The sequence below is a fragment of the Polistes fuscatus genome, unplaced genomic scaffold (assembly GCF_010416935.1).
Source record: "Polistes fuscatus isolate 324 unplaced genomic scaffold, CU_Pfus_HIC Scaffold6, whole genome shotgun sequence".
Taxonomy (NCBI): Eukaryota; Metazoa; Arthropoda; class Insecta; order Hymenoptera; family Vespidae; genus Polistes; species Polistes fuscatus.
Window position 1 is genome coordinate 7,122,088 of NW_025113140.1, and position 25,881 is coordinate 7,147,968.

Consider the following 25,881-nt stretch of genomic DNA (forward strand, 5'->3'; position numbering starts at 1 on the left):
GTTATTTCTTACGAAACTGAATAATGAAAATTGGTGGGGATATTGATATATAATAATAATCGTTTGAAAAACATATTGAAATAAATAGAAACATTTCAACGAGAACCGACTCGATGATGGGTTTTCCTCCTTTTCTTTTTTTACTTCCGATGATATTATATTAAAAAGAAGAAAAGAACTTTTTTTAAGTTTTGAGAGATCGTTAATTAAAAAAGTGACGAAGGACGGGTAAAGTTGGCTACAAAGACGCTTCTATTCTTCTGCTTACTCTCTTTTTCAAAATAAAGAAGAAAAATATAGGATAAAAGAAAAAAGTTAAAGAATTTCTCCTCTCTCAACTAGCATTCTCTTATTTCTCTACTTTCTACTTTGTGAAATACTTCGAAATACATTTTGCTTGAGTAAAAAGTATCTTGAATTTCGTATAGTTTAACAATTTGAAAACATAATAATTGGACGTTAAAAGCTTTCGGATAAGAGTAATTTATCTTAAATATCTTTTGAGAAATCTGAATTTCAATTATGCATTATGTTTATTTGTATTTTAATACGTTGCGCATGTATAGGATATTTCAAATGTTACGAGTCATTACTGTCGAAGACAAAATGGCGGCCATTTGAAGTACCTCATCTACGCAACTAATAATTAAAAAAAGAACAAAAATGAATGTAAAAAATATATAAAGGAAAAAAATGGTATTTTTAAATGATCTAACGTACTATGAACGGTCGTGAACAACAAAGACTGCTCCATGAACCATTCTATTATTATCTCGATCGGTAGCACGTTGTCGATAAGCAATACATATACGTATAGCTATAAATACAGATATAGTCATGCATATATATATTGTATGTATGTGTGTGTATGTGTATACGTAAGAGAGGAAGAGGGAAAGAGAATATCAGAGATAGGAAGATAAAATACATTACTTTTGATAACGCAGAAAAACAGACAATTAACGTGCAATCGATCGATTTATTATTATCTCGTTAAATAATCGTTCGGTATATTGTTGTGAAAAAAAAACAAGAAAAACAAGAAAAAAGTTCGCGAAATTCCATTACCCTATCGTTGATTTGCAGATAATAAAAAAAAAAAAAATAAAGAAATAATAATACATTGATTTCAACGAGTTGCGTATGCGAAGCGAACAAAATGTTGATTATATTTTCTATGGAAATTTTATGCGAGTACATATATATATATAAAATTATCGATAAAAGGAAAAAAAAATAATAATATAATATAGATTAATTTTGTTTATTATTAAAAAAAAAAAAAGAATTAATTAACGAAGTCATTGGGGGTATCCAGGTTGATTCAAGTTGACGAAGTTTTCTAAGGTAACAGGAAGTGAATATGAAAAGCATATGGGGTGTACGAAGGACAGGAAGGATATATGTGGTTTTCCACATGTGTCATGCACTCGGTTGCATCGGTAAACCGCATCCACCCGCGCGGAAAGGAAAACGCAACGAGAGGGAGAGAGAGAGTGCAAGTTGCACGCGACTTTGTTCGTTCGAACGTGAACGAGCGCCCACACACCAAGGACAGAAGGGCTAGGTACCGGTTAATCTCTTTTTAGGGCTTTTTTTCTGCCCCCTTCTCGTTTGACATCGGTATAAATAAAAGATAAATAATCCGAAACTTTTCTAATGAAAAATTTCGAGAGAAAATATGCTCGGTCGATAACGTAGCGATCTTCTAATTTTATAATAATTAATTAAAATTCCACAAAATTCGTAAGGTCAGGAGAAAAAATGAGAGGAGAGTAGGTCGAACACGTGGAATTTATTTGAATGAGGAAAATAGGTAGAAGAAACTATAGATTTTATGAATGGGACACCATCAGGACCTGATACTTCAAAGAGAAAAGTTTCACGATTCCTCTTATCAAATTGACTCTTTCCTTCTTTCGATATATCCAAACATTTGTAGAAGAATAAAATGATTTTTGATTATTGTTATGGGGTTTATCTATCCTCGAATATATCCTAAGTAAATTCCCCAATAAATTAAAGTTCGATAGGCGATGTCAAGAGTCATCATTAGCGGTGTTTTCAAAGTTTCTCAGCAAACCCATAGGTAGTAGTAGTAGTAGTACGGAATAATAGCAGTACGATGTGTTGGTGTGTGCTTGGAAAGTATTTTAACGAGCCCTAGAAAATCGGGGGCTTTTGAGGGATGATGCTGTGAAGAAGAAAAAAAAAAAAAGAGAGAGAAAGAGAGAGAAAGAAGCGTGTGGTATATCAAGGTTCTCTCTCTCTTTCATCTTTTTTCCACTTAAAAAAAAAAAAAACACCTTCCTCCACTCATTAAATTGTTACTTTTTTTTTGTCTGTATTCTATTTTATTATTATTTGATTTTATATTGTTTTTTCTTTTTCGAGACGAAAAGACACGAAAGCCTTAAAACGTAGGAAAAGGAACAAAGAAATTTTGCAGTTAACTCGACACCTTCCTCCACTCATTAAATTGTTATTTTTTTTTGTCTGTATTCTATTTTATTATTATTTTGATTTTATTTTGTTTTTCGAAAAAAAAGAGATAAAAAGAAAAAAAAAAAATGGAATAAAGTGAACAAACAGAAGAAAAGAGACCCGGCGGAGGGGTGAAAACAGAGAGGGCTGAAGGGTAGGAGAGGGCTGACGAATTGTAGGGACGGGAATGAAAACGTCGTGAAAACGTCGTGAAAACCCGTTGAAATTTCCAACCCTCCCCTCCTCCTTTCGTCTTTGTAACGAAAAGAAGAAAGTACCGCGTGGATGGTGGTGTTGGTGGTGGTCTAATATCGCTAAAAGCTTTTTAATAAACAGTTTCCAAATCACTCTCCAATGCATCAAGTTTCTCTCTCTCCTCTCTCTCTCTCTCTCTTTCTTTATATTTTTCAACATCTTTCAATATTTTCAACCAGTTCACGCACGTCGAGAATTAATTATTATAGTCATTTTGATTACCTATTTTTGTTTATCGTTCAATTTAAATTAATAATATAACAATTTTATCAAATTTATTGGATTGGAAATATATTTATTAAAAATATTCTCCAAATAAATGTTTATGTTTATTAACAAATGAAAGAGGAAATATAGAAAATGATGATAAAGTGGGAAGGGAAGGGGGTGGTTTAGTTGAGGGATGAAAAATTCGTTTTCTAGATCTTCGAACTGTCTGTCTGTCTGTCTTGTCTCGGAACACAGATTTGGATTTTTCTTTTTGATTTTCCGAGTCCTTCTCGACTTGGGTTATATAATGGAATTGGATTGTATTGTCATCTTTCTCGAGCTTCTCCTTTCCATCGAGTTTATTGAGAAATATTCGAGAATTCAAGGGTTCTATACGTTTCGTAACGCAACAGCAACGTGACATAAACGATTGAAATAATGTCGTCAGAGGGAGAGGGAGAGAGAAGTAAAATATTTCTTTGTTGTTTGGTTCCTTTAGAAATTCCTTTAGACAACAAATTTATCGAATTCCTGAAATTCTATGACAATTTACAGTTTGATAATATACCAGAGTACATTTTTTAATCATAATTCATAAACTAATATAATAATTTAATAAGGAGGATCAAATTGAGACGATCAAGAAGATATATCAAGTAGGAGTAAAAAAGGAATCTTATTTGGTCTTGGTATCTGATGAAAATGATTGATTGAAGGAAGGAAGGAAGGAAGGAAGGAAGGAAGGAAAGAGAAAATATTCCGGAGTAAAACTTTGAACATATATTTGTCCAAGTGTTTGCTTTAAAAGAAGGGATGTGATAACATTCTAGGGATCTTTGATAAAAAGGACCGTTAAAGGACTACCTTACACCAGTTTTCTCAGCTCGTCTTATCGGAAAAGATAGAAAAAGGATAGAAAAGGATAGAAAAAGAGAGGAGGACGAGGAAAAAGGAGAATTCCAGTTTAGCCACTTTTGCTGCTTCCATCTACTTATTTTTACCTTGCAAACGTGTTCAAATACGCACAGAGAGAAAGAGAGACACATACGTTTATATTCCCTTTCACCTATCTCTAACAACTTATTTTTCTACCAACTATTAAACTACTTTGTTAGAATAAAAGAAGAACAAATGAATTAGTTTTTTCTTCTACGAATTTAAAATTGCAATTTTTTTTCGATTACGAGTGACGAATAGGGAAAATTAATTGAAAACATTTCGGCCAAATTAAGTAGAACATTGACAGGTACTTTAAAAACATTTATAAACAAACAAGCGTATAGAAATAATCAAATATCATCGTTTATTCATTATATGTCGAAAAAAACAAACTTTGATAAGTGCTACACTCGTGTTAATTAGTTTTGGTTGAGTGACACTTGAAATTCGGCCGGGCGCCTATCGGCGCCGCTCGAGTGCAAAGGGTTGATAAAAAAAATCATCAAAATGGAAATTTGACACATTTGGGCAGGCAGGAGGAGAAGGAGGGGAAGGGAACCATATAACTCGATCACTATTGTTGAAATATGCGCACGCATCGGAAAGAGAAGGAAGTTTTGATGGGGGGTGCAATGAACGGGGGGGAGGTTTTAACCAACATACAACGGAGGACGCTTTCTCAATCGGTGTAGCGAAAGAAGGAGTATATAACGAAGAGAAAAAGGGATGATATAATAAGGGGGCATATATCGTTTAGTAATTGAGATGAAAAGCACGTGGGCGATTCTACCCCCACCGATACGCGGTTGGAATAATACTTTGCTTTTAACAATTCGATCGATGCACCACCACCTTCCATAAAAATCCTCTTTTATTAATTATTATTTTTTCACTCGTTACGCGTTTATATATAATAAAAAAAGTAAGAAATATATGGCGGGTAATTGAAAATGTTCTTATCGTGAGCAACTTACTTTTTAACTCGGTAATACTTATTTTTTTTTTTTTTTTTTTTTTCCCAATTAAAAATAAATCCCAAAGTTCGAAACTCTTAACTTACGAGAGTTGAAGGAAAAATTTGTAAGGAATAATTTAGGAAAGAAAAAAAAAAACAAAAAATGGAATAAAATACAAGCCAGAAAATTCGATTACTCACTCATTTTTGTTTCCCTCGATTATTCCCTTCTGCGGGAAAGGCTTGAACCAATTATATATTCTTAGCCCCGAAGGAAAAATAAATATATATATAAAAAAAAAAAGTAGGACAAAGTAATAATTCAATAATATAATAAAAATATATATGAACGAAAGGGCACGATGCTCACGCGAGAACGAACGGTGGCGAACTGAAAAGGTGGTGGGTTTCGAAGGAGCGTCATGCGCCCCTGGCTTTCGTTACGCTCGCGATCAGTACCCACCCACCTTCATTCAACCACGGATACCACCGACCGAACACAGGGGTACAACAGGGGGTAGAAGGGGCAGGGGAGAAGTTGCCAACCACTCGACTCTTCTTCGTGGTCCCCCCTCCCTCCCCCCCACCATTTTGTTCCTCTTCGTTTACTTTCTTTTCTTCGCGAACACACAACTTTACTTTAAAAATATCAAATCATTCGAGTTGTATTTGTATTTTATTCTAGATTGGAAGCTGCAAATAATTCGAACGACGAAGCGTTGTTACGCTTTTAACCTGAATATTTTTCTTCAATCGTAAATAAAAATTAGAGGAAGAATCTTTTTAATTTGTCGAATGAATTGACAAAAATAAAAAAAAATAAAAACAAGGATATCGTGGTCCTAGTTTTTTAACCCCCCCCTTCCCTCCACTTAGCCCCATGATCTTTTACTTTCCCAGAGAACTTCTAGGACTACTTAAAAAGTTCTCTCAGGAAAATTAAGTAAATTGAAAACGCAAAGCAAACTCGAGCCGGCACACGGTTGTTGTTTTCGAACTGGCGTCGTCGAGGAAGAATAAAAAAAAAAACAAAAAAATAAGAGGATACGCGGCTATCTTCTATTTGCTCCTAGTATTCGACTATCCTAATTTATCCTCATTGTCTAATACTTTGGTATTATATAAGAAAATTACGATTACGTTTCGAATCTTCGATCGAAGTATCGGATACAATCTAATTTCAACGAATGAATTAGTTAATTAATTAAACGAGAGGGGAAAATGTCTGCAATATTTAAATATAATCCAAACGAAGTAACCGGTTTACGAGTTAAAAATGCAAAGATAAAAAAGTCAAGTGGGCGGGGAGGAGATACGAAAACTCGGTTGAGTCGGAAGACCTAAAAAAGACAACAGAAGAAAGAGACGAAGAATTAGAGACAGCAAAAAAACAAAGGAGAAAAAAAGAAGAAAGGAAGGAAGAAAGAAAGAAAGAAAGATGTATATAAAAGTAAGGTAAGGTAAGGTAAGGTAAGGAAAGGGAAGGACAGGACAGGATAAGGTCCAGAGCGGACACCTGGCAGGGCAGCTGTTCGGAAACGTCCGTTTGCCTTGGCGGCGAAGTTACCAGCACCTGTTTTTGGATGGCGTGCTGGTCGTAGAACTCGAACTTCGTCGAGGTTCGCGTCGTAGTCGTTGTCGTAGTTGCCAAAGTTGCAGCAGCAGCAGCAATAGCAGCAGCACCAATAAAAACACATGTCACAATACTATTCCTATGGTTGCTATTGCGTTACTGCGCTGTGCTCCTAAAAACTTCATCGCGTGTACAAAAAGACAACGAGGATAAAAAGGAAATCCAAACGAGTACACGCCCCCCCCCCTCTACGTCACCCCCCCTGTTTTCTATATCGTCATTTACCTGCGATTTTTCTCACCCCCATTCGGTTGGCTTCCAATTAGTTATCTTTTCTTAATTCCCATGACTCTAAAAATGTTGTTGGGATTTATTAACCGGAATTTTGTTCCGATCGTAACCACGGGGATGCCCATTTGCATTATATATGAGGTCGTCTCAGGAAGTATAGATGTTAGAAGATATATTGTCGAAGTATAAGTGACACGGTAGATTTGAGGATAATTAATCATTTCTAGGTTGGGTTAAATTTTAGTTGGGAGAATCGAGAAAGTAAAAAACGTTCTTCCTCTCGTCGTTGGATCATATTTTTTTTGTTCGCGTTGAAAGCAAAAGTCCAAAAGTTCGATCTCGAAAAAAAAAAAACAAAAAAGAATAGAAAATGGTAAGTTTAAACGGTGCGACGCGATAATGTCGCGTGTTACTTGGCTTCTTTCTCATTTCAGGCTCATCGCCGTCGAGAAGAACTCAACGAAATCTTCGTTAAAAAGGTTTCCTAGCGGAGAAAGGGAAAAAAAAGAAAGAAAGAGAGTAATAAGAGTAAAAGAACTCGTGGATCGATGGAGAAAGGTGGTAAGTTATATGAGTTCGAAGGTAACTGTAGTAGGAAAAGGGTCGATCGACCTTCGACGCGACGTCATACCTCTGCCGAATCTTTTTCAATCTTTTCCTCGTGGTTTTCTCGTTCATTTGCTAAATAAAATCAAATTCTTACAAGACGAAAAAATGGACGAATGGTCGGGGGGGCTTATTTTTATAACTGTTGCTGGTGTTAAAAAGAAAAAAAGAAAAAAGAAAAACAAGACGCGCGTAGAAATTGAAAAGAACGTTATTTTTGGAAGAGAATTCGAACGGATGGGGGAAAAAATAAGCCACGTGCCCAAAATGGCGTTATCAAAATGGCGACTGATAGGTGCCTCACGCGAAACTGGCGGGAACATTTGAAATCGTCTATCGCATTCAACCAACGAAATTATATTACTTATTAAAAAAAAAAGATAAGCGAATAACAATCGTCCAATCAAAATCACGTTAGGATACTTGAGTAATAATGATAGAATTTGGTTAATTAATCGAATAATCAACGATACAAATTTTATTCCAATTCGAAGGAAAGATAAAGAAAAATGTAAATCAATGAATTTGGTGAGATATATACGAATGTGTGCGATATATAAAGGCATATATATATTTATATATGTGTGTGTGTGTGTGTGTGTGTGTGTGTGTATTCGTATAGAGGAAGGTAGGAGTAGTCCCTCAAGTGGACGTCGTTGTTTAGCTCGGTGCCCGTCGATATTGATCCGTCTCCTCGACCCATTCCCATTTCGTCTCTCTCCTCTCTCTCTCTCTCTCTCTCTTTCTCCTCGTTCGTTCGCGATACGCAGAGAATAGCTACGACAAGTAGTAGCCGGGAATGTCGAACGGAATCGCGACGGAAACGCGACCACCACTGACTACCCCCCTCCAACCCCCCTCCCATATCTCGAAAATAGAGATTTAGCTTCGTTTCCATCCTTGTTTATTAGGCGTCCACCCCCTGCCAACTGCAACCTACCCCTAAACTCTCTTTTTCTTTCTTCTTTCTTTCTTTTTCTCTCAAACTTTTCTCGCGTATACTAATCGAAATTATCGTTATCGTTTATCGAACCCTAATTTAGTTTGTTCGTTTTTTTTTGGGGGAGGGGGTTTCCCTCTTTCGATCGAGTTTTAACGTTCGAAATGTTACTGCCAAGTTGTTGCGAGTCTCTAACAAAAATGTCTGTCTTTTTTTACGATATTCCATTGATTATTTATTACAACGTTTTAACATTTATTTTCTACGTTGAAAAATGCTACTTTATTCGTCCGGTTCTATCGACTTTTTTCTTTCTTTGCTTTTGTTTGTTCTTTCTTTCTTTCTTTCTTTACTCTCTTTCAAGTCAACGACATCGAGAGAGGGCATCGCGTGTGCATAATTATCCTGCGTACTTTCCTGGAATTAATTTCGAGTCTCGCCGAAAGAGTCCCTTTTTTTTCTTTTCTTTTCTTCCTTATTTTCTCTCTTCACCCTTTGGTAATCACCCTTTGGATTTTCAGTCACGTTCTATCGCGTTGGAAACGTTCAGAGATCCGTATATATTTTTTCGAAAAGAAACAAATGGGTTTTTTTTTTATCGTGATACGCGAAAAACGAAAGATAAGAAATTAACCTTTTACACTCGAGGGTTCCGCTATGGAAACAATAAAAAAAGAAAAAAAAGAAGAAGAAGGAAAACTGAAGCAAATTCAATTTAGTTTACAACGTACCAACTATATACATCATTTAATTATATAATATGTGAATATGATTTTTGATGGTAACATGAATGAGAAAAAAAAATGTGCACACTAAACCATGGGAAATACCATGGGAAATAAAATAAATATTATTATAGTACAGAGTGAGACAGATGAACACGTTAGTAACGATAATACTGAGAAGAACAAAGCCGTTAGAGATTCGAAGCTGAATGCTAAAACCGAACATTGGAGGTAAAGCTTGGAGAGGATCCTCTCTGACAGTGACACCGTGGAAACGTGCTTTCCTGATGAACTTGACGCATGAACGATCTCGACTATCACGCACAGGGTTAATCACCAAACTCTCCTGATTTGGATGACCTATTTGGATGCTCTCTAGCAGACCAACCACCGCAAAGTCCCGGATAGCTTTGGAATATAAACGTTTCCGATCAATTAATACGAATCACCCACTATCAAGCCCCCCCTCCTCCTCCTCCTCACCCCGCCATTAAATTAAAATCAATTTGGAGTATGTGATTAATAAACGTGTTCGTTTTCTTGCGTCTGTGTTATACTTCGTTGAAGAAGAAGAAAAAAAACAAACAAACTAAGAAGAAAATAATCAAAATGGGGAAAAATGAAGTTTCATTAAATGCGAGTAAATGATTGGTTAACTTATGACAAGGTATGATAGAAATCTAAAAGGACATAACCGGAGACCCTGTCTGGATGCGTTAGCCTACTCGTATAAGTCCTGTCTTAATTAGCTTTCCAGAGTTGCATGCTGACAGTTGCATGTGTGGCCACCACCGGCCGATGTGCACGGGCCAAATGCCAAATACACTGATCGTTTCTATTCGAGAAAGTTAATTAGACACAAGATGACCGTTATATCTCTATCATCTCTTCCCTTTATTCTTGGCTCGGAATCACCACTAATCATTTTTCCTCGGGAAAATAACGAATGCATTTTCTAACGTGACATTTTTCTTCTTAACATTTGCACGCATAATTCCCAAGGACGAAATACCGAACGAGGAAACATATCATATTTCGCGTAATTAATTAAAACCTTTTATACGTAAGCTTACGTTATTTCTATTTCAATGTTTAGAGAACAAATATTTCAAAACATAATACATATATATATGTAAATTTATGCAACGAGCTGTATTAATTATGATACTAATTAATTTAATGTATAATGTATTATGTTTGATTAGAATTTTATATATTTTGATCTCGTAAATATGGAAAATTATCTGATGGATGAACGATCGTATAGGTAATAGTTAAAAATACAACGTGAATCATACTTGAACGCATCGTTGGTAATATTAAAGAAGAATAAAAATCCTTGGGAAACAGTATCCGAGTAATCGATAGTCAACTTCGATTCGATAGATGGTAATCGTTTGACTATATCATCCTACCTGTGCATTCCTTTGCGACAAATAAAAAGATACAAGATGCAACTGACTTTATATGTGTGTGTGTGTGTGTGTGTGCGTGTGTCGATACGGCAAGGAATCGATAAGCTTGACTACTCGAAAATAAATCGAAAGTCGGTGACGTCGCCGAATGGCAGTGCCGTCGTTTCGTTTTTCTTTCTGAATGGAAGAGACAAAGAAAAAGAGAAAAGAAATAAAATACAAACAAGAAAATGGCCGGGACTCGTTGGTCGTTCGTTCGTTTACAACTCCTCCTCCTCCTCCTCCCCCTGCGCCACTTTCTTCCCTTCGATTCTTTCGACAAATTTAAGAATACCAACTTGAAAACGTTTCGTTTCTATAAATACGATATCCCAATCATTTAAAAAATTTATCTCGCTAAATATGACGCTTCCTAATGGGATTTTATTCTCTACCTTTTCAACAATTTTTATATTAGAATACAAATAAATAGTAAAATAAAAAGGACGAGTTTCTCGAGAAGAAAATGAAAAACAAAAGAGAGTATTTCAGAAAAAACCAGACACCACCCCTCACTCACCCCTGTGATGGTATTACGTGATCGTCTTTAGAAAACCACCCCTTTCCTCGACGTCGTATCATACATTAACGTGTTTTTGAGTAAAATTATCTAATTATCGTACGAATATTCAAACGAAACTGATGAAAAAGTTCACGTTGGATAAATTAGTTTGTAAACACGGTTAGAAATATTCAATTAATGAAATATATTTGACGCGTCAAAGAGTTTATTAACGTTAAGACGTAGGAAAATACAGCACTTTGGCTTTTTCTCGTCTCTCATCAGGAAGGTGTGTGCTTTTATTCTCCAAGCCGAGACAGAAAATTCGTTCTTTCCCAGACAGGGGGTGGTGGTGGTGGTGTATATAACTTGAAGAAAGAAAGAAGAACGTGCTCAAGTACGGTCTTCCGCGTGATTCTCTATCTCATAATAGAGACGTGAGATGAAACCTAGTATTTTAATACTACCGAGACAAAACAATTAACAATAAGTAGGAAAAAATACTTTGAAGAAAATCTTCGCGGATGATCTTTTTTTTTATTTTTATTTTATACTTATATATACCACTTACTATCTTTCAACGCGAATTTTTTCTTCCCGATTGAGATAAACAATACGATAATACTAATAAACGAAACGAAAAATTGAAACGTTTGTATTTCCAATTTCTTGAAAAAGATTCAATTAGTAACGTGATTCGAGTGCAAAAATAAAACGGGAGGAGGGGGAAAAAAGAAACTACTTATACTTTTAGCAAAGTTGTAATTTTCTCGGAGTTTAATTATTTCTAGATAAACGATATAAGTATTAAACGCTCGAGTGATTAAAATAATGGGGGTACGTAGTTGATTCAATCGAAAAACTGTGATTTCTACGAGGTAAAGAGGAGGGGGGAGCCCTTTCAACTTTTCCAAAACTTCAACTACTTCCTCTTTTTCTTTTTCTTTTTCTTCTTCTTCTTCTTCACGGTGTATTTTCGAAGTTTAAAGTAAACCATTCGGAGTTCGGAATATCCTCGGATAATCTCACCGCGAAGAACCTCAGCAGAGTAAAGAGCATGGCAAGGGGAGTGGACTGGGGAAAGAGGGGGTGAGGGGGAGAGGGGGGAGGGGGCGTAAAGGAAGGTCGAGAATCTCCGGAGCAAGAAGCCACTAAAGTCGAATATTTCATCGTCGTTTGAACGAGCACAGACAACCGATTTCCACGAGAACGCATCCTTGGAATGTTTCTTACAGATTTATAACCAGCCCTTTACGATCCTATTTTGTGTATGTGCATGTGTGTGTGTGTGTGCGCGTGGTTTTTTTTTTACTGTTTCGATCTTCACAATTTACTTAACTTTTTACCCCCCCCTCCCCCTTTCCTCAATAGAACTTTAATAAATATCATTTACTTTTGTTTACTCTCCGACAGTCAAAAATTTATTCGATTTTTGTTGAAATTTCTAACGAATTCATTTTTCTAAATTTATTTATTTCTAACCCATTTGTAAAATAGATCTAAACGAATTCAAAAAATGTAGTATTATCTCAGTGAACAGTTTGTAATATTTGTGTTTTATCGTACTATAGCAAACTAATCTAAATTTAGTTCCAACTGACACTTATGGAAGCCATAAGAATCGTCAAAGGGCTCCTATGGCAATAGTTCATTTTCAAAAATTGACTCACCTCGCGTAGTATTTTAATATTATTGCCCCCCTTGCCGATGACACAACCAGCCTGACTTTGGTGCACCAACATTCTTATATCGATCTCATCGTTTCCCAATCGTTGACCATTCTTGAACAAAAGAAAAATGAAAATAACGATCGAATCCAAATGAATATTTTCTTTGATTTCATTAATAATAAGAATTTATTAATTTATTAATTTATTAATATTTATTTATATATATATATATATAATATTATATATATATATATATATATATATAATATATATATATTAATTTATTATAAATAAATATTAATTTATTAATTTATTATTAATCGTTAATACTAACCTCTTCAAGATTAGGTACAACCTCGTTGAGCACTGTTAGGACGGTAGGCAAGTCTGAGCTTATGGTCAGCACACTAAAATCAAAACAATCCAAACAATCAATTATTTTTCACATTATAATTTAATTTCTATTTTCGCTTTTTTTTTTTTTATATATACATCATATATATTTTTTTTGCCCTCCTAAAGAAAAAATCGTAAACTCGACTAAATTCCGTTTTTTTAATCCCACTCCCCAAACATTTTGTTCAACGTTACTTGATCGTTCTATTTTATTTCATATAGCCCTGGAATTAAAAAAGTATTAAAAAAAAGACGAAAGAAAGACAAAAGAAAATATAATCTGGAAAAAGTATTTAAAAAAAAAAAAAATAGCAATCAATATTTTATCTCTCTTCTAATCTTTATTTTAGAAATATTTTATAACTTTTAAACCATCTCGAATAGAAAACAAAATTACAAAAATAGAGAGAAAGAAATAGACGGAGAAACGAGTAGAAGAAAAAGGACTTGAAAAAACGTAAGATTGATCAAATGAAATAATTACCAATGAACAAAAAAAAAATGCAAATTATTTAAAAAAAAAAAAAACAAGAAAAAACAATTGGTCTGTGCGATAAGTGAAGCTGAGATCAACCTCGTAGCTGCAAAAAAAAAAACCCTTTTCTGAATAAAATTAGAAAGAAAAAGTTTGAATTATTTGGTGCTATTGTTGGTTAAAATTTAACGTCAAAATTATTCTCGATATGTTAGAAGCATTAATATTATTATTATTATTATTATTATTATTGACTTCCTTCTAACCGGATTAGATTTTGGTTTTGGTTTTGGTTTCGTAAGAACACGATGAGAATAATCTAAACGCAGATTTTCCTTGCCATTTTCATCGTTCATTATCGCACCACACATGCATACTTGCGTTGTTAATAATGTGACGTTGCTTTTCTTTTTTTCTTTTTTTTTTTCATCCATTTTTATTTGTACTATTAAAAACCCCAACGTAGGAATATAATTATTTAATTAACTCTTAGCAATTAATGATTATTATTAATCGTACGAACGTCGGATATATCGTGTTAGAAGACAATAATGTATAAACACGAAGATCGTGATAAGAGTACGACACATATATGATACACACACATACACATATATATTTATTCATGTATATATACGTATGCGTATAAATCATATTAATTACATGATTACGTACAATTAAAATTAGGGCATATTATTATTCATTTTTATTCTATTAAATTAATCCAGTTGTTTCTTCTCTCTATTAATATTAATATTATTATTATTATTATTATTATTTATTATCATAATGATTACTTTTTTTCTTCCACTTCGTAATTTCTTTATGTCGTATAGGGTGTGTTCGTGCTCATAACGCCAATGTTAATTGGTGCCAAAACGTGAACGTAAACATTATTATTATTACCCAACCGATCATTCTTTTTTTTTTTATTTTTTTATATTTTTTTTTTTTTGTACAGGGACGAGAAGGAAATTGCGAATGATTTTTATTGTCTCTTTCTCGATTCGGGTGCCGATCTTCTCGGGGTCGTATGCCTAAAAAATGTTTCATTACAATTAAACATGTGTGTTAATAATTATTATTATTATTATCGGGATTCGCGAGAATGACAGCAGCAGCCGGAAAACGACGTGCTAAAATTTCGTTGGATGCTATTTGAATCGAAAAAAAAAAAAAGAAGTTAAAAGAGAACAACTTTTATCGAAGCAACTGGTTCGACTTAGGTTTTCTTTTTTTTTTTTTCTTTTTCCTTTAAAGGAATATCCCCATGGGTAAAACGTCACCACGCTTCGAGTCCTATTTGTTGGGAAAAGAAAAAGCAACAAAAAATTATTCTACAATTAATCTCACACATTACCGACGACAAAATTGAAATATAATAATGTTCAAAAAAAAGAAAAAAATGTTGATTCAATTTTGCCTTTAAAATTACCCATCAGTAATGTGTCGTTTGTCCGCGTGCATCTGTGTGCATGTGCGTGAGCACGTTAGATTAGGCTAAAAATTCTTAAACGACTTGCAAACAACAATCAATTGCAATATTACTTTCAAAAGTTTCTTGACTTTGATTTATCCAAAAACTTTGAGCCACATTTCTCTAATATATATATATGCACACACACACACACACACGCGCGCACTAACGTACTCATACATAGTTATATATGAATAAAGTTTGGATGATGTAGACGGAATTGTTGAGTATCCTTTCTTGGTGAAATAATGTGCTAGTGGTGTGTGCGTGTGTTTGATTTTAGCCTGATCTTTGCAACGAATACGTAGACTTTGCACACTAATGCCGTTAGTAGGCCAAATCCTAAAGCGGATAAAGAGAGGAAGAGAAGCTCGTTAAATGATTCACGTACGATGGTGAGAGAAAGATAGGTAGAAAGACAGGTAAAAAGAGAGAGAGAGAGAAAGTAAGAGAGAGAGAAAGAGAGAAAGAGAGAGAGAGAGAGAGAGATGGCAAGTAGTTTCTGTTGGTAATAGAAAAACGCTTTTGCTTTTATGTCGAAAAAGCAGAAAAGGAAATATCCGGGACTCGTTCTTCGCAAAAAAAAAAAGATAAAAAGAGAGAGAGAGAGAGAGAGAAAAGTGTGGAAAAACGGACGAATGTTGAGCAAGTTTCGTACTCGCGGATGGTAAAGGTCGTGTGTGTCTCTCTGCAAGCATGGGCGTATCTATCGTTGGTTGCTTTTCAAAGCTTTTCAAAAGCATCGAGAGACCACGTCCATCATTTTGTGCTCGTTGTCCGTTCTTTCGTTCGTTCGTTCGTTCGTTCTCTTCACCACGGGTCCTATGTTTGATAAAAAGGAAAAAAAAAGAAAAAAAAATAGGAAACACAGATTGGAAGACAAAATTTCTTCTTGTTGCCTTTTTTTTTTTCCTCTCTCTCGTCGTCGTTTTATCGATAAATCATAAATAGTATTTAAAGAAGAAAAAACAGACAAAAAAAACAAACAAAAAATACGAACGCGCGTTAAGATTTTATTCGTGTGTTTTTGATTGAATTATCTTACACACACACACATATATATAAATATATTTTTAATTAGTCGAGAGAAAGAAATTAAAACTACTTTGAAAATTGCATTTACAAAAAAGAAAAAGAAAACAGGAAAAGCTTTGACGTAGCAAAAGTTTCGCAGATGAAACGACGAAAACGAAGACGACGACGAAGATGACGAAGACAACGAAGAGACGAGGGAAAAAAAACATAAATTTCGTAATATACGATGATCTATAATAATCGAACTAGTAAAATATACACCAATATTACCTAAGACAATTCGGGATGATACTTTTTTTTTATTTGGCATTAAATTCAATTTGAATTCAAGGAGAGAGAGAGAGAGAGAGGATCCATCGTGTGGAATTATTATTTATTTGATTATTTATCGATCTTCTTCTCCTCGAATCCTAAAAATTGGGACTCGTGTGTAATATGTGTCAGACAGAGAGAAAACGAGAGAAAGAGAGAGAAAGAAAGAGAGAAAGAAAGAGAGTTGAAAAATATTGAAAGAGAAAGAGAGAGAGAGAGAGAAAAATAGTGAACGAGAGATGATCATGATAGTGAGAAACATATCGTGTACAAATAACGCGAGAACGGATAATACACAGAAACAAATATAAAGATAAAGAGAGAGAGAAAGAGAGAAAGAGAGAAAGAGAGAGAGAGAGGAAGAACAATCAAGAATGATACGTGAGAATGAAATAAATGAAATAAACGATAATCCTTTCTGACAGACAGACAGACAGACAGACAGATAGATAGACAGACAGACGGACGGACGGACAGACAAACAGAAAGTAAAATATTAAGTAGTAGTGTAAGGTATCGCGTTTAACAAACAAACAAATAACAAAATAATAATAATAATACCGTGAAATGGGATTAAAAAATAGGAAATGCAGATAAGGTTTTATACCTTATTCTGGTTCACAAATATATTTATATATTTTTTGGTCCTTTTTTTTATTTTGTCATTGGATGTGTATGTATAAACGTAAGAAAAAAAAAAGAAAGTAGGAGAAAGAAAAAGAGAGAGAGAGAGATCATTTTAATACTCGTAATGTATAGAACAGGAGAAAGATAAAGATAAAGAGAAAGAGAGAAAGAGAAAGAGAAAGAGAGAGAGAGAGAGAGAGAAAGAAAGAAAAAAATAAGACATTAAGAAGTGGTGTTGGTTATTACCGTTCGGGTCCGGGGCAATCGGGTACAACTATCGAGGCTTTGTACTGCAATGGTGGTTGTTGGTTGGTTGGTGGTTGTTGTCGATTGTAGGATCCATCGTTTTCCGTCGTTCCGGGCAGAGGGCCAGGGCAGGGCCAGGGCAGGGCAACGTCATGGCAACACGCCAAGGGGGCACATTTGGGTTGCGTCATTGGGCAGGGCCAGGGCATAAACCATCAACCAAATTAGATCATTCACGAATCTCTCAAAACCAAGCGAATCTAGTAGGTATTTTGTCTTTTTTTTTCTAATATCAATTTTTCTTTCTAAAATTTTTCTTTTTATTTCTTACGATTTTTTTTTCTATTTTTATTTTATTTTTTTTTCTATTTTTATTTTTATTTTTTGTTTTCGTTTCCTAATCGTAGTGGTGTAAGACCCACCCTAAGATGCAAAAGATGTCCACCCCCCCCTCCCACGAGCCAACCACTGAAGCTTGAGATTCTTAGTGTTATCATCCGTTTTAATAAAGCGTCTCTCTGGATTTCTATGCAACCTGTGACATCTAATCGGGACAATGCAATACTATTTCACGCATTCACTTAAACCCCAAGTGTTTGTATCGTCTTGGAACACATTTCTAAGCTTCACCACCCCCCCCCATCTATCTCATTCATTCACATCTCCTCCTCTTCTCTTCTTTGTCCTTGACTCTGATAGATCATCATCGCGTCGAAGAGTTTCGAATATCGAGAATTATTATTCGATAGTTACGTGTATTGTATTATACACGTATAGTTTATGGTGTACATAGATAATGCGGGATGCTATGCAGCTACCTTTGGAAAATTGATTGTTTGGAAACTCCTCGACGCGATGAGCAGACGACGGATCTCTGAATTATCGGAATTGGGACACGACGAATATTTTATTTCTTACTTTTTCTCATGATGATGATTCTTAAATAATATTTTCCAATCGAATTATCGATCGGGGGGTTTGTACGATCCTAACCAACGGAGAAAACAAAACGATATTTATGTATCGGTTATCGAAATAATGGAAATGGAAAGTAAACGGTTTCGTTGCATTAATTCTATCATTCGAAATTAAATATAAATTTGTCGAGAATAAAATTAGACAATTGGATAGGGAAAAGATCATAGTCAAAACTAAACCCCCCCCCCCTTTGATCCTAACAGAAATGAATAATCATTGCGACCTATACCAACTTTTAGGATCATTCAACTTCGAACCTTATTTTTCGTTTAGTTTCGTGGCTAAGTTTTTTAAACCTCCTCCTCCTCCTCCCCTTCCCCCGTTTTTTACTTTTTCTTTTTTTTTTTCCTATTTTATGTTTTCTCGTTTAAACTGTTTATTACCGTTGTAATGCACGCGTGCATCCATAGTAAGACCATATAATACACGTAGTTACATAGTTACGATACTGTTAACCGTTCAGTGTCGGAAGGTCATCAGTTATGACACTGACCTCAGCTTGCCAGACGCGTGAGTGTTTTATTTGACAGCTATCGTTATAAATTTCTCTTATTTTACAAAGGTTTAATCTTTAACACGTTTCTCGTTCACCTTGTCGTTTTAAATAATTAATCGTATGACTACACTGAGCTTTAAACGAAGGTCAATTTTATTACGTATAATTAAAATATAAAAAAAAAACAAAAACACGAATCGTTGAAATCAATAATCATTTACTTTACTCGTTTCAAAACGTGCCAAATAAAATCAAAAAATTTAAAAATACGAAAAAGAGAGAGAATGAAATATATGTGAATTTTTATATTAAATGATTTTGGTTTTTTTTCTTTGAGATGCACAGAAGGGAAAAACGCGAAATAATTTGTTCACGTACTCGGATAAATGGACGACAATCACGTAGATAGCACGCGTGTTTTATTGGCCTTGTAACGCAAATTGGCGACAGTATCGAGCGATTATCGCACAGCTATGGAATGCGTCATACCTACGTAACATATACACATACACACACAAACACACGTTACATATATAATGTGTGTAAGTAAATGTATTTCTACTAGTCGGTCGGATACGTTACTTAATATCGTGCATAGAGAAAATAACGCACATAATCGGTGCCTTGTACTTGTACCTCGGGATTCTTATTACGAGAACCGTTTCGTTTGAGAGAACACGAGAGGGGGGAAGAGACAAGGGGGGGAGGATACACAACGAGCGACGATTTTTCTTCCGCTGCTCTCCTTTCGTTTCTCGTTATTTCTACCAGAGATTTTTTTTTTGTTTTATATTCTTTTATTATTTAATTCTTTTTCTTTTTTTTTCTTTCCTATTTTTCCTACTTCTCGTCGTTTAGTTTCTTTTTGGTTTTTTTATAGAATTGTTAGAATGCTTCTCGTCTATCGTGGATTCAAATATCGCAGAATATCGATTCCCACGTTTTCAAGGATCTTTATCGTATCTCGATCTAACGTTATTATCATTTTAGACTTTGATCTAGGTCGCGCATACATTACGAAAGATGTGACTTACGTTTAAATGTATTCGGAACAAAAAAAAAGAAGAAAAATTATGATACAAGTACGCATATCTTTAGAAAGTAATCTGATTGAGTTAGCTTTTTTTTTCTTTTCAAAGCACGATTTACAAATTTTTCTCGGAACAACTTACCGACGATCGAGATTCGATTATCCGAACGCAACGGAAACTATCATCAAAGTAATCAAATCAAATCAAATAAAATCAAATAAAATAAAATAAAATTGAATGAAATTAAATTAAATCAAAATTGGAGACAAATAAAAGATATATAAAGAAGAAGAAAAAAAATAGAAAAAAATGAATCGGGGACGATGTGGAGGAACAGAAAAAAAAAGAAAAAGAAATAATAAATTGATAAAAGTAAAACGTATGGAGGGAGGAAGAAGGAGAGAAAGAAAAAAGGGAGAATGAGAAGGAACGAGGGATACGAATGGACATACATACGTATATAAAAATAAATAAAATAAAAAAAAATAAAAGGTTGAAAAAAATATGTCGTTGAAAATCCGAGATGTCTCTCTCACCTGACTACGAAGCTTGGTGATGTTTTGTCCTCCCTTGCCTATTATAGATCCAGCAACCTGCAACATAGAACGCGTTTCCAGGATTTATAAATTAATGAAGACTAATGTTATTTTTCTTTTAATTTAATTTATATATAAATTCATCTTATTTTTTATTTTTATTTTTTATTATATATTATATTTATTTATTATATATATATATATTATATATTATATTTTTTTATTATATTATATTTTATTTATATTTATTATCTTATTTTTATTTTTCATTATTTATAAATATTTAATGAATTTGTATTAGACAAGAAAATAGATCAAATGAATAATTACATTTGTAAAAGTGTAATTGATATTTTTCGATTTTTTTCGTTTCCCCAATCTATCGTCTAAAAATTTGTGATCGAATCCGTATTGTGTATTGTATAATTTATTTACATATATACATATAAAAATATGCAACATACAAGTTATTTATCGCATCGCAAAAACGCGACCTATTCTAACCGACCGACCGAGTTTCGCTTTCACCTCGAGGGACCTCACCTTCTCTCCTCTCCCTCTCTCTCTTTCTCACTCACTCTTCTTGTATTCTTACTCTCACCTCTTTCTTTGCACCTGCTCAATAATATATCACGAAACAACACGCGACACATTTCGCCTTGATAATCAATTTCTACTTTTTCGTGTTCTTTTTCTTCTTCTTCTTCGACAAACATTCATCTCGCATTTATTTCTTTTTCTTCGTACGAGAAAGTTTGTGAAAATAATTCGAAATATTTTGTAATTTGTTTAACGAAGAATTTACTCGAAAAAAAAAAAGAAAAGATTTGTTCAAAGTGAAACTGAATTGAGAAAAATTACGAATGAAAAATTCTTATTTGTAAATTTAGGTTGTAGTAATTTTTGGTTAAGCGTTGTACGTAAGCTATTATTAAACATCGAATCAAATTTTCGAATGAATTACATCGGTTATCCTATTTCTTGGTCTTTCGTAGCGAATCATGTCGGTGCAGCAGATAAACACGCTAGAAACGGAAAATACCGTGTCAAGGTAGAGAAAATAATACGTTCTAGTTGAAATCATTGCTAGTTACAAGTGTTAACAACGTGAATAGTCAACGCAGTTTAAAAGGAAAATAAAAGAAATAAAGAAAAATACGATGCGAGAATGTGTGAGAGAGAGAGAGAGAGAGAGTTGAAAGAAACGAGGCCATCCCCATTCGTCGGTTTCATTCGTTCATTCGTTCGTAATAATTATACTTCGTCGTACCAAATGAGTTAACTTTAAAAGAAAAAAAAAAAAAGAAAAAAAAAAAAGATTGCAACGACCCTGACAACGGGCCAGTTATTATGGGCAGGCCCAATAAATGCAATCAGTCGCGCGCCACTGCACGAGATCGATAGATCCATAGATCTATAGATCTATTACGTTGTAAGTGTGTAAAATACGCGCAATTATACGTACACGCATCTAAATATAAATTGCGAATGAATTATTATCTTTGTTGTTTTAATTAACGCGAACCCCGTTCATTTGAATCCGAATTATTTTTATATTTCTTTCTTTTATTTTTTTTTTTTTTTTTTTTTTTTTAAATGCTACACAAGTTCTACTTTTATTCTAAATTTTTAAATTCAACTTTATTATACATCGAAGTAATATAATAATTTAGTAACTTTTAATTATATCTTTTGGTTTCAGTTTTTTCTTTTCTTTTCTTTTTTGCGGGAGAAATTTTTTACATCGAATAAAAAAAATTATAATAATATTACAAGGGGGGGGGAATTTTTCTCGTTATAAATTAGTTCATATTTAACGTGATTTGATATTATGTTAGAAGAAAAAGTAAGAGAAGAAAGAGGAACGTTTCCGTTGGCACGACGACGCACCACGACGATCCCCGTTTAGCAATTTGCCTAATTAAATACTACGAGGATATACGATTGACTACCCTAAACGATTTCTCATTACGTCATAGCACTCGTAATTTTATTAGAAGTTCGTTCTTTCTATCGGGAACGATAATCTCGAAAGTGTTATTATTTCTCTTCAAATTCATATATTTAATATAATTCTAATTAATATGTTTATATATTTTTTTTTGCAAAGGAACTGCTGAATTTTAATTTTATATATACTTTCTAATATATTTTATTATACAATTATATATCTTGTTCGCACAATATATATTACAATATAATAATATTTGTTCTACGAATGATATTTTTCATCGCGGAAGAAGAAGAAGAAGAAGAAGAAAAATAGGTTGAATCTTATAATAGTAATATACAATTTTCATAACTATACTTGTGCAATGCTCGTATAAATAGCAGTAGATAAAAGTTAGAACGAAATAATAATAACAATCAAGATGATCTTCTTACGAAAGAAATACGAAGTATCGCGTTGTTCGTGTTCAAGTGCGATAAAAGTATCATGTAAAATGTAACTTTCGTGTGTAAATGTGTGTGTGTGTGTGTTAGAGTTGAAAGATAAAGACTCGATGATAAGGTTTTGCTCTTTCAAAAGTACCAAGAAAGAAACAAAAAGAAAAAGAGAGAAGAAACCTAAAAAGCAAATCAACTTTTTCAATCTTTATTATCGTAACACATACACACACACATATACACACACGCAAAACGACGAAGTAAGGTGGTAATGCAACGCAATGCAACAAGGAAGCTATGCAAGTGGCGTAATCGGTGTATCCGTTTTAAACGTTTCGTATACACGAATCTCTTGTTCTCTCCTTCTTTTCTCTTATTTTCTTCTCAACTTCCGCCAAATCATCGAGAAATTTTTTTTTTAACTGGAAAGAGAACGAGAGAAAGACACCGGAAGTGTATAACGGTTCGCCGAGCTCTCCTTACAACGACAATGACCGGAAGTATAGCGAATTGTGAGATCGCATAACGCGTGTGTACCTTATATATGATATACTATAGCGCCACCATAATCGTTTTTTTTTTTTTTATATATATTATTCGTATCAAAATATTTCAATATTTTGTTCATTATATTTTTATATAACGAAAAAGTTCATTGAAATATATAGTAATCGGTCACCAATAATTTTCATGATTTTCTATGGCGAATATATGTCTGACAATTAATCTGTAAATTTAATAATAATGATTTTAAAAGCTATACTTATTTACGTATACTAAATTGTATAAAAAGAAATTATTATATGACGTAGTAAAATACGCTAAACGATATACAACATGTTACAACACCCCCACCACCACGCGAATAAACAGACGCCATAATAAACGATTATTTTGCATTTATCTACGCTTTATAATATTACTATCGATTTATGTACGAGTTTATAAAACGCGTAGACGACTGCTATTGATACCATGGAAAGATCGAGTTAATGGATATACGAACGAAAAATATTACACCCTGCATCTTTCTATTTCTCTTTCATTCAACTACGTGGGAAAGATAGAACTCGCGTGCTTCGATCATTTTGTGGTTAGATCGGTGAATTACCACCACTACTACTACGCGTTTACTTACCAACGCAGAACGTGTGAAAGCGAAAACACATATTTCTTTTATTTGTCTCTATTTAATCTGCCGGAGAGACTCTCTTCCGAGTATTTATCTTAAATCTTTACTGGTTTCTAATCGATACTTATATTTTCTTTTTACGCGTTTAACCTGTAAACTCTAACCTCTCGATCTTTTCTATCGTCGTAGATCTGTCAATTTGATTTCTCGAATAAATCTTTCCTTTCGCGTTAATTTCACTCGAATAATGACAAAATTGAACGATATAATCGTGGGGAAAAAAAAAGAAAAAAAAGAAGAAAAATGAAATTCAAAGCACGCCATTTTGTTATTCTTTAATTTCCGCCATATTTAAGAGTTCGATGCGAGATTCGTTTCGTTTGGTAATTACGATCTATTTTATCGACCGAGTCGATGGTTAAACGCTTTTTGTTCGCTTTAATTATTTTAAGCATATTTTATTATAGAAGTAAAAATTCTTTCTTCTATTTTTAAAATAAATATCATAAAAGGTATATATGTTAATTGTTATTTTTCTTACTTTGCTGGGAATGAGAAGACGTAGCTCATCGTCACCCTGTCGGTAACGTTTGTGAGGACTGTTCGGCCCTCCGGAACCTGTCATGGCGCCCGCATCTGCTTCCCTCTTCATTATTTCTACAATAAAAAAGAAAACAAGAAAAATGAATCACATGTAATAATAACTTATTCCGTACAATAAGTTTAATCCGCATAAAATGAAGATAACCAACCAAAAAAATAAGAAAAGATTAATAACTAGGATAAAATTGAAAGCCCAAGATAGGCAAGGTATAATAAGAAAAAAAAAGTTAAAGTATTCGAACACGCGTTCCCCCTAAATTTATTTTTCACGCTCGTTAAACTCGGCTCGAGACAAACCGTACGAATAAACCGAGAACGATCCAGCGACATTACAAAATTGGCCCGCGCTAATTATGGAAGGCACGTGTTGCGGTAATAGATTTTACCGTTACACTAACTGATCATCTCTCAAAAGCACGATGAGAATGATACCATCAATTATACTAACTTCGAAATCGTTTGATTATGAATATCTAACTGAAACGCGTTTATCAAACATTATTCGATAAACGCGCGCATTCAATACAAATTCTCAATTACTTAGGATAATTACAAATAAATACAAAAAACTAAAAATTATTCGATGATCAATCGAATAACGAATGCGTAAATAAATCGTACGAAGAAGCATCGATTTAAAATATAATAATAACAATAACAAAATCGTTTGAAAATTCAGGAAGAGTAATGCGATTTGATTTTGTAAGATAAATAAACGCCACTGACCTAAACCTAATAACAAAGTGAGGAGTACGATATTCAATCAATCGAGTCTGTCCCGCGATTATGGTTGTTTAGAAACGATCGACGTGCGCCTACAACACCGTGGAATGCGATGCCCGTCATCTTGTTTTCTCCCACTCCTCGACACACGGTACGCTCTATCTCTCTCAGTGAAAGGAAAGACCCATCACTCGTTAGAAGGCTTGAAAGGAGGAGGAGAAGAAGAAATAAGGTGGTGAAGGGAAAGGAGAGGAGTACACGTACGAGAGGCCCGAATACCAACAGCAGCGATCGTCCGTGCCGAGTATAACGCGATAAATACGCGTTTAGCATAAAAATTCGTCTATGTTGTATACATTTATACAGTACCGTACAAAAGTATTATTAAAAACGTATATTGCATTTTTGAGGTTATACTTATTTTGGCGCGTAAGGGAAAACAAATGATGAGAGTGCATTTTTACGATGCGCGCGCCGCATAGCGACACGAAATTAACGGAATGAAGTTAGAGTCGGTATTTTCGATGCGCGCGCACACCGACATGAAATTAACAGCAATTACCTTCATTCAGTTTTGCGTGAAATATTTGCTATCTTTTTTTTTATCTACAAATTTCTATCATCTTTTACACAGATTTATCATGCACGCTGAAACTTTAAATCGAAGGGATATATATGTTTGTTAAAATAATTAAGGAATTATATTTTGGATAAAGATTATCGTGTCAAAGGATTGGAGGTTAATACTTTTGTTCGACACTGTATTTTATATAAGTAGAAGTATACCCAGAGATACCATGGCTGCAATGGAAGTTCTCGCAT

General features: G+C 33.9%; 1 protein-coding gene across 2 annotated transcripts in view; it reads right to left on the reverse strand.

Annotated features, from left to right (window-relative positions):
- LOC122522843 (heterogeneous nuclear ribonucleoprotein K) overlaps positions 1-25,881 on the reverse strand; it is a 56,092-nt gene that overhangs the window by 13,128 nt on the left and 17,083 nt on the right. For both annotated transcript variants that reach the window (XM_043644173.1, XM_043644172.1), the window contains 5 exons: positions 24,275-24,390; positions 20,214-20,270; positions 17,173-17,216; positions 12,939-13,011; positions 12,605-12,715 (listed from right to left, as the gene is read on the reverse strand). In XM_043644173.1, the coding sequence (XP_043500108.1) occupies positions 12,605-12,715; positions 12,939-13,011; positions 17,173-17,216; positions 20,214-20,270; positions 24,275-24,385 (396 nt within the window). In that variant the 5' untranslated portion in view covers positions 24,386-24,390. The remainder of the gene's footprint in view (positions 1-12,604; positions 12,716-12,938; positions 13,012-17,172; positions 17,217-20,213; positions 20,271-24,274; positions 24,391-25,881) is intronic.